Consider the following 9,736-nt stretch of genomic DNA (forward strand, 5'->3'; position numbering starts at 1 on the left):
CTTTTGACTGTTTTGATTAACGTGGTTTGGCCAGTAAATTAAAAACAGAACGTGGTTTTTGAGGAGTAAAAAAGAAGCTCCCCTGGTTTTGTTACCTTTTTCTTTCCCTTTGTCGTTTAAAAGGTCAGCCATATAGTCAGTCATAGTCATATGGTTTTGTCTAAAAAGACGGCAAAAGCCAGCCAGAGGACTGCGTTGAATCAGTTCCTAATTTTTATAATAATAATAATAATGTTTGAAAATGTTTCTGATAAATATTTTAAGTCATAAATTAAGAATGAAGGAAGATAAAGTTTGAAACTTGAGCTAGTTATTAGGATTGAGACTTTAGTTTAAGTTAGTTAAGTCATTAGTCTTAACCTTTGACCACAATTGGCATATACGGATATGGTTAGAGTAAGTACCTAATCCCAAGTTTTAAAAGTTGCAAACTAATAGCGACCTGTAAAAATAAGTGTCACAGGTATGTATCACTATCACTGGGATGGGACCACTCACCACGACTCCACCATCACTATTCCATAATCCATACACATGTATAAGTGATGAAACCAGAATCAAACAAACTCGTTGGACTTCTCAAATTTCTTTTTTGTAAGAAAATAAGAATAAGTTCCGCACAATAAATTAGTAAGAAACACATATCCAATAATAAAATTCACCTTTTTGCAACTAGTAAAAACACAACAAAAGGATACACATAATACTCGTTTTCTTTCCTTCCCTATTTTGGTTTTTACTGATAAAGTTTCACCTTTTTACAAATGGATTTTCTTCCACAAATTGAGTGTTTCTCTCTCTCTCTCTCTCTCTATATATATATTTATCAATGATGTTAAAAGTAACATAACATCATATGAGAAAATAAGGAGAGGAAAGAGTGGAAAACAGTCAAAAAATAGAGTTATCAACAACCCAATTTCACTCAACTGGGAGGGCAATACAGTATACGCACACTTGCCTGCCAATGACAATAATCAGCAGCAGCATTCCGTCACAGATTCTAGATGCCTGCATGATTGGATTAGTGCCAAATCTGACCAAAACACAAAAAAAAAAACCTTAAACCTGTGCTTATTTTGATGCTAAACACCAATATTGTTGTTCAGCAACCGCAGGAGAGAAATGCTCCCTTGAGTTCTATTTCTCTCTTCCGCATAAAATTTCTTTCCTCCCCTATTTTCCTGCACAATATAGTTGGAATAACAATGAGAGAAATGAATATATATATATGTATATAAAAATATATTTCATTTGAGATTATAGGAACTGCTTTCATTCAATTTTAATACCAAAAAGTAAAATTTAATTTCCTAAAAGGAAAAAACCAACAAAATTTACCTTTCGTTTCTCACTTTTTTCATCAATTTCCAGAGTACTAAAGTCTTTTAGAAGTACAGATGAGGCTGGCAAAAGTCTCCTGATCACCACAGTAATTTTATACAGGATTAAATTTGACAGAGCACAAGCTTGAAGGAACTACTAATTAATGGCATCAAAGGCAACAAGTAATGCCAGCTCACTGACCTTCTCGGTTTTCCTGGTTTGGAGGAAGTATCAGCGCTTCTTCGTTCATTATTGAGCACACTAACATCTTTGCAGTCTTTAGTATTTGCTAGGTCTTCTTTTAATGACGTTGATTGAGCCAGTGATTCCTGGAAAGCACAAGAAATTGGAAGACTATTAAATGAAGAACATACAATTAAAGTTATACGTCAATCAAAACTACATTTAAAGAAAGAGACAGCATTATATTCAAAAAGGACAATATTGTGTGATCAACATTCACTTTCTTTTGGTTTTTCTATTGTCTGATTAATACAATTTAATTAATTGTATTAGTTTTTAGCTTTTGTATTTTAGAATTGTTAATGTTGGATTGATGTTCTCTGCATTGAAAGTTGAGTTATATTGGCTGTTTTTAAGATACATTAGCGTAAAACAGACGCTGAAACTATTGCAACAGGGTGCTTGGCGCGGGCACGGGATGTGCTACATGCTGACACAATAAACTGCAAGTCTAGATCAACTTCTTCCAACACAAAAGCATATATTTGCTTCAGTTGTGCACGAACACAAAAGAGTATGCATCAATTCCCTACTGAAGCTGAATCTAACATTTTGCGTCATCAAATTTAGCTTCGCTAATTGTAATGACGCAAAAATCCTTTATTGAAAAAATTAGGCATTTTGTTGTAGTGCATGAAGAAATATGAAAAATTAGGGATATTTACGGCAAAAGAACCAAAGTTATCATGTTGTAGCATTTAAATACTCAAGTTATTTATTTACGACAAAATAACTATATTCTTACGTTTATAACACTTTATTACCTTTTTTCAAAAAAAAAAAACACTTTATTACGCTTGTAGCACTTATGTAGCCAAGTTTTTGGTGCTTAAGTGTACTTGCATGATATCAAATCTTCATATAACTTGGGTACTTGAGTGCTACAAATGTAATAATTAAGGTATTTTTAACGTTAAAAAATAACTAGGATAATCAAATGCTACAAACATAATAATTTGAGAATTTTTGCAACTAAAGAAATAAGATATACTTAAGTGCTACAAACGTACTAACTTCGTATTTTGACGCAGGTATCCCCATTATTGATAAGCAATGCTAGGGGATGAATTCTCAACCATGTCAACAACCAAACCTCTTGCCTAAAATGAAGGGAAAGAAAAGGTGTTTCAGTGTATCAACCAAAAAGTTTTTTTAACGAATTCCAAAAGTATAAGGTGGCGACTAACAGGGGTGTCAATAATTTGTTCGTTGTGAACACACACCAACCCTTTCAATTGTGAAGAACAATCTTCTTCATTCACCTAGAGGTCCAACTAATGAGTTAAAACTCTAAAAATTTACAAGACAAGCTAAACAACATGCACCTCAGCATTTTGCATCCACAAGGAAATGCATGTGTTCCTGCTCCAAGTTGATGGATTTAAAAATATTTATTTTGAGACAAGTAAAAAAAGACAAGCATAAGAAAACACATTGTATACCTGTAACTGGGAAAAATTTTGATCCTGATCAGTATTAGAATCAAACTTGTCAGAACTTTTACCGGATGAAGCTACCCTAAAGCTAAGAGAATCACATGCTGTGTTTGTCTGCACACACAATGTAAAAAATATCCACAAAGATTTAGCTAATGGGAATTACGAGAAGAGGTAAAAAAGAAAGCAGTGAAACATTTATCTTCACCTGAGAGGATGGAACTGGATCCTGTGTTGAAATATCTATCTTCACCTGAGAGGATGTAATTGGATCCTGCGTTGAAATATCTATCTTTAACTGGGAAAAATTCTGATCCTGATCAGTATTAGAATCAAACTTGTCAGAACTTTTACTGGATGAAGCTACCCTAAAGCTAAGAGAATCACATGCTGTATTTGCCTGCGCACACAATGTAAAAAATATCCACAAAAATTAAGCTAATGGGAATTACGAGAAGAGGTAAAAAAGAAAGCAGTGAAACATTTATCTTCACCTGAGTGGATGTAACTGGATCTTGTGTTGAAATATCTATCTTCACCTGAGAGGATGTAATTGGATCCTGCGTTGAAATATCTATCTTTACCCGAGAGGGTGTAACCGGATCCTGTGTCAACATGGAGTTGTAAGTTCGGGGAGTACTGTTGCACTCGGATGGGCAAAGGTCCACATTTGACTGAAAATAAATAAATTCAGTACACGTGTTAGCCTTCCAACATCATTAGATGCTGCATAAATAGAAAGCATGTTTGGTTTTTCTTTTAAACTCTTGTAATGGCATTCCATTGTAATGACTACTGCATCATTTATATGAAAAGTGATTACACTCAAATACCTCATGAATCCTCATTGCCATTACTTAAATTGACTCTCTTATCCTTATTTAATACTTTTTCTCACTAAACTAGGGATCATTTTGTCAATTTACCATTTATTCCATGTTCAATCAAACATAACAATCAATTCCTATTACCATTTTTATTTCATTACATTGCTATTACAATTACACTTACTATTCCATTTCACCAAACCAAACACCACTGATATGGGAGTGAACTATTTATATGAAGAAGCATGCAGAACAGAGATAAGTATGTAAAACCTTGTCAAAATCACAAATATCAGGTCTATTTAACTTCCCACTGTGGTTGACATTAGTCCCTGTTTCAACAAGAGCAATTTCCACAGACTTCTGCAGGGAAGAGTTACTGCATGACTCTGCACCTCCTAGCTTCTTCTCCAGCACAACATATCTTGCCTTTTCAACCTTAAGGTTTTCGTTGAGATGCTGAATTTCATTTTCTGCCACCTAATCATGGCAAAATAGAATTTAATTAAATAGTTGAAATTGCAACCATATTCAGATATCATATGATTACAACCCCTAAATTAGATAGTAGACAACCTTAACTGATTACCTTCAACTTTTCTCTATACTGCTTCAAGGTATTCCAAAAAGCTTTAGCAAAATTTTGCCAAATCTCACAATTTCTCTCTAAGTCAACAGAGCTTGACACTAATGGTGCACGATCAGATATTTCTGATATGAAGATTTTTGTGTCCTCTGTTATAAAAAAGAAAGATGATCAAAAAGAAACTCTACAAGTACATAAACAGAAAAACAGAACCATGTAGGTTCAAAGTACCTTTTCCACAACCTTCCCCAGTGGTGTGTTGGTCATCTTCATCAGTCTTTCCTTCTTCGATCTAAAAGCAAACACAATAAAAAGGCAATAAGGAATCCCAACATTAGGTTCAATTTAAAACCATGCAGCCAAGTAAAGTGGAAAAGAAACGCTTAATACCACAAAGAATACTATTTTGATATTGTACAACCTCTACGCAGTAATTAAACTCAAATTCTGTTTGCCGTACAAAGAAAAAAACTCAAATTTTGTGTTTAGTGTAGAAAATTTAACATGCAAGGGAGGAATAAAGTACCCCACAAGTATCAGCCCCACTGAATTTCATTCTCTTTGGCTTCTTATTTTTGGACAAAGCCTGAAACTGCCTCTTGTTACTGGGAACATTTGGTGGTTCTTCAACGTTGTCAAACCTATACAACAATGTAAACATTAATTCCAAAACAAACTAAATAACTCAGGGAGCATTCAGGTTTAGAGCCTCACCTTATTCTCATTAGAGGAGAAGCTTGCCTTAACAGGTAAGTGGTATCAAGATAATCTTCTTCCCCCGACTTGACAGTTAAAATCTACAATAAAGCCAAGAATAAGATAGTAGCTGATAAAAGAACATATAAGAAAAGTGAAATCTTCAGTGAACTGATTTGTGAAGCAGACAGATTAGACAAGCTGTTCATGACCAAGTTAAACAGAGGTATAGGGAAAAGAAAATACATACCAATGCCATCCTCTTCTTCCCTTCCATATAATCTCGTAAATACCTGGTCAACTGTCCAGGCACAAGGTAAAGGTGTTAGAATTGTGATACAAGGTCACACTTTTGTAACAACGTTGTAGAATCAAAAGAATTCTAAAAAATAATAAAATATAAGATAAAATGCAACCCAATACTGGTAATGATTAACTAAAACGTCCCCAAAAAAGGTGAATAGTATCTGGAAATGTACCAACGAGTTTTGAAAGTGCTTCTGCAATGGCCGCTTAGGGTTCCTTTGATGCTCCAACAAAGACTAAAAACAAATGAAAAAACAAGCACCATCGGAGCGAGACAACCAATACACAATCGAGCAACAAAACGTGAAAGAAAGTAAAAGAAGCTTAGAAGTTTTATAAAGTCAACATCCTGAAAAGCAACTGTATCATAGCATTACGAGTGCTACATAATAAGCCAAGATAAGGTAACATACTCTTAGGCATGAGCCAAAAACCATTGATGTATTATTGATGAAATTACTTTCAAGCAACCTTGACCCCTGAAAAGTGACAAACAGAACAAGCATTTAGAATCATATACACCTTAATAGTATCTAACAATTTGAGTATAACCGCAAATAAGATATAAACAAAGAAATAATCATTTCATGAGAACAATTCAATTACATAAACTGAAAAATGACCTGATTGCCAGTTTTCTTCTCTCTTTCAGCTCCAGCAAGATCAACTATACTTAAAACAGCACTATTGGCTTGGTGCTCATCTTGCCCTTCAAATTCACTACCAACACTACGGATGTTGATAATGCACTGCGACCGACTAAATGAATGAAAAAAAAGGATATAAATGTATAAATACTGGAAACGCTGTAAATAACTTCTCAAAGCATTCATTTAACTTAATTGCCTATATATAACAAAGTAGTTTAAAACTTTAAACTTTGAGATCACATAAAAGGATATTAGCTATTTCTCTTCAAATAATTAAGCAAATTTTTATTGATGGCAAAAACTCGAATAACTTGTAATCTGGCCAACAAGTCATTACTATGAAAAGTTGAAAACTGGTAAAGAAAACGTTCATGCCATGCATCAACTGCTACCTTACTTCCATTGTACATACAGTAAACCAACCTGGTATAAATACATAAGGCATTCCCATATGCACTCTACAAAAGTTCAAAACTATAAAAAGATTAGATTGTTGCTTCAATGCACCTAGACTGGCTATTTGTATTGGTCGTTGCAGTGAGACGATTAACAATTGCATGAGCTACTAAGGCTTCTGCTTGTCTTGCATCAGTAACAGTTACCTGTTCAACCAAAACAAAAAAGAAGTACGTATACATGTTATGTATTTGTATACTATACATCATTAAAGCTCCGCATCCACTAAAATTGGCTAATTAACCTCTTGAAGCCCTTTAATGGAAGATTTTTGCATGGTTAAATCAGCTCCACCTCCACCCGGCGATAAGTCAAACAATTTCTCTCCTTTACGTTCCGATTGTATTTCAAATATGGATATACTAAATGCTCTGCTAAGAAAAGAAATGATAGTCCATTCTGATCACATTATTCTTCAAGAAAATTTTGTCAATTAACAGTGTTTTCTAACCAATTTTTACCTCCGGAGTTCAGAATCCGTCTCCAATGGAGGCTTAAATATCTGGCGAAGCGTGCGTGGTAGAATTCCAGGATCCCTAACGCTTCCAAAAACGGTATGAGTCTTGCCGGAGCCGCTAGGCCCTAGAGTAGCAAGCATACCACTTTTACCCTTTAAAAAATCCTCGACCAAAGGGCTTACCATCTTCTCATATACTTCTTCCTATCAACAGTCACGAGAAATTGCATAAAGGAATGGAATGTCGATTTATAGATACATTTACACAAACCAAATAAGTTCTTCAATTTATCGCTACAGAAACAAACAAACTACCCAACCTGAGAAGAATCGGGAGCAAAGACGTGAGAAAATCCTTCATAAACTTCCGATTTCACTCGTTTAGCCTCCTGCAAGTTCATGGGTGGCGTGAGCGTAACCGAGTGGCAATCATTAACTTTGATGCAGACTTCGCTAGACTTCTTCTTATTCGTAGTTGCATCTCTGGCAGAGGTCTTCTTCGCGGGATTTTGAGGCCAAGCATTTTTAGCTCTAGACTTGGGAAAATGATCTTTGTCTGAACTCGTTGACGACAAAATGGGTCTGACTCTGAGAAAGACCCTAAGATTTTCAGAGATTGAGTCAACAAATTTGGGTTTAGGGTTTTCAGAAACTTCCATGGACAAAATTTCTTCGGTCGGAAAGGATGGAATTTCTTGTGCCGTGGATGAAGAAGAATGAGGTGGAACTTGGGGAGGTTTTGTGTCAGTGGTAGCAGGCCTGGCCTTTCGGGATGGGTTCCGACGAATCGTGACCGAGTATGGACATGTTAGAGGACTCTTCGTCTCCATGGCAGAAAACCAGTCTCAGTCTCAGTTTCTCTCTCTCAAAGAAAAAAGGTTCTGTTCTTCTGATATGAAATTGGCGGAGAACCAGTTTTTTGAAAAACCATCGAATGAATGGGGCAGGCCCGGCCCGTACAGTGACGGCCCATCAACGTTCATGAGCCTTTTACATTGGGAACTTACAAAAATACTGATTTTTGGCTCAATCTTTACAAAAACTACCACACGGCATAAATAACTTTTATAGGCCTTTTTTTTTTTCTTTTATATTATAAACACAAAAAAAAAATGAGGTATCTATCTTCCACACCTACGAACAAAACCACCACAGGAACACCAGAACAATCGAAAAACAACTTTTAATTCTGGTGAGATTGAGAAAAAACAATGAAATCAACGTTAAATAAATAATCATGGCAAAACAACTGTAAAACAATACTAAAACAAAGCAAAGAAAAGAAAGAAAAAAAGGATTTAAAAAAACTAACAATGTTCTGCACAGCTGCAATAGCAATTATATTTGCAAGCCCAATCTTAAAAAATTAGGAAAAAAAACTACTAAAACAACACAAAAATAAATGTAAAATAATAAACAGATATAACCACTTAGATAAACATAAAAGAACCACACACCTTAAAATCTCTATTCTAGTGAGCTCGTCAAATGTATTTTTAGGCGAGCCAGAATAAAAAAAAAACCACAAAATAACCACAGAGAAGGAAGAAGAAATGTATTTTATAGCCTCCATCTTCCACACTCACGGATAAAACCACCACAGCACCACAAGAACACCCAAAAAATAATTATTAATTACAGCGAGATGGAGCAAGAACAGTAAAATCGACGTCAAAAAAATTATAGAAAACAACCATAAAACAACACTAAAATAAATAAATAAAAAAACAAAAGAACAAAAAAATAATTAAAAAAACTAATCATCTTCTGCACAACCTCAACACTTGATACAATAGAGACTATATTTGTAAGCCCAGTTTTAGAAAATCAGATTAAAAAAAAACCAAACTCTTATCTTTTCAAAAAACATGACTGAAAACTTCAAAAACTAAAGAAAAATAAAATAAAAAAAAGATGAAGAAGAATAACTTAACAAGAAATAAAATAAGAACATGGAGAGAAAACTCAAAATAAAAAACGTGAGTGTATGGGTTTTGAAAAAAAAAAAAAGAGAGAAGCCTATGAAGAAGAAGATGATGAACATGGAAAGAGAGAATAGAAAATAGGATGAACATGGAGAGAGAACATGTATGTTGTGGGTCTCATTTTTATCATCATCAATTTTAAGTAAAAAAATAAGTATCAACATCAAACCTTTTATTTAAAAAGCTTTTGCTTTTTAAAAATGAAAAAATGCGGCAAAATCTCCAATACTTTTATTTTGATTGCATTTAACCCTCAAAACTAGGAAACTGTTAGCAATTTACAGTTTCCATCCACTTTAGGTGTTAAGTGCCTTACTAAATTGTCCATGTGTACATCTACGTGGACACAGTGTACACATGGCACAATTTTATTGGTCAACTTAAAATATTATTTAAAAATTAAAAAAATATAAATAAAAAAATATTTTTTTTCTTTTCAGCTTTTTTTTTCTTTTAAAAAAATAAAATAAAAAATTTGAAAATAATTAAACTTAAAAATAAATTTAGTTTGAGGGTATAAATTGAAAATGATAAAACCCTAATTAGAAACCCTAATTTTCTTTCTCTTTCTTCCTCACTCGACACCCATCTTCTCTCTCTCTACATTTGTGTGGCAGCCACTGGAACGACGGGACCACCGTGCTCCGATCACCCACGCCTCGACAGGACCACGAATCATCGTCCTCAGATCCAAAAAACCCCAGGGGCACACACGGGGTTAAGGCCGAGCTTGACGCGACAGAGAGAAAGTGTCTGAGAGCGAGAGAG

General features: G+C 34.4%; 1 protein-coding gene across 9 annotated transcripts; it reads right to left on the reverse strand.

The window, feature by feature from the left end:
* Positions 1 to 642: 642 nt before the first annotated feature.
* LOC115698501 (kinesin-like protein KIN-6) lies at positions 643 to 8,991 on the reverse strand. Of its 9 annotated transcripts, none has more exons than XM_061105447.1 (19): positions 7,304 to 8,991; positions 6,988 to 7,187; positions 6,771 to 6,900; positions 6,578 to 6,672; positions 6,044 to 6,179; positions 5,834 to 5,899; positions 5,594 to 5,656; positions 5,365 to 5,415; positions 5,133 to 5,215; positions 4,945 to 5,059; positions 4,650 to 4,710; positions 4,422 to 4,567; positions 4,106 to 4,312; positions 3,500 to 3,610; positions 3,214 to 3,321; positions 3,012 to 3,119; positions 1,528 to 1,655; positions 1,342 to 1,420; positions 643 to 1,184 (listed from the first exon to the last, which is right to left on the reverse strand). In XM_061105447.1, exons 1-19 carry the CDS (start codon positions 7,811 to 7,813, stop codon positions 1,086 to 1,088), a joined length of 2,496 nt encoding a protein of 831 aa, XP_060961430.1. In that variant the 5' UTR covers positions 7,814 to 8,991; the 3' UTR covers positions 643 to 1,085. The 9 variants fall into 9 exon arrangements, with proteins under 9 accessions (XP_060961430.1, XP_060961428.1, XP_030481465.1 ...); XM_061105445.1 differs by having other exon boundaries at positions 3,214 to 3,405; positions 7,304 to 8,988; XM_030625605.2 differs by having other exon boundaries at positions 3,500 to 3,679; positions 7,304 to 8,983.
* Between the last annotated feature and the right edge of the window lie 745 nt (positions 8,992 to 9,736).

This window comes from Cannabis sativa, chromosome X (genome assembly GCF_029168945.1).
Source record: "Cannabis sativa cultivar Pink pepper isolate KNU-18-1 chromosome X, ASM2916894v1, whole genome shotgun sequence".
Classification (NCBI taxonomy): domain Eukaryota; kingdom Viridiplantae; phylum Streptophyta; class Magnoliopsida; order Rosales; family Cannabaceae; genus Cannabis; species Cannabis sativa.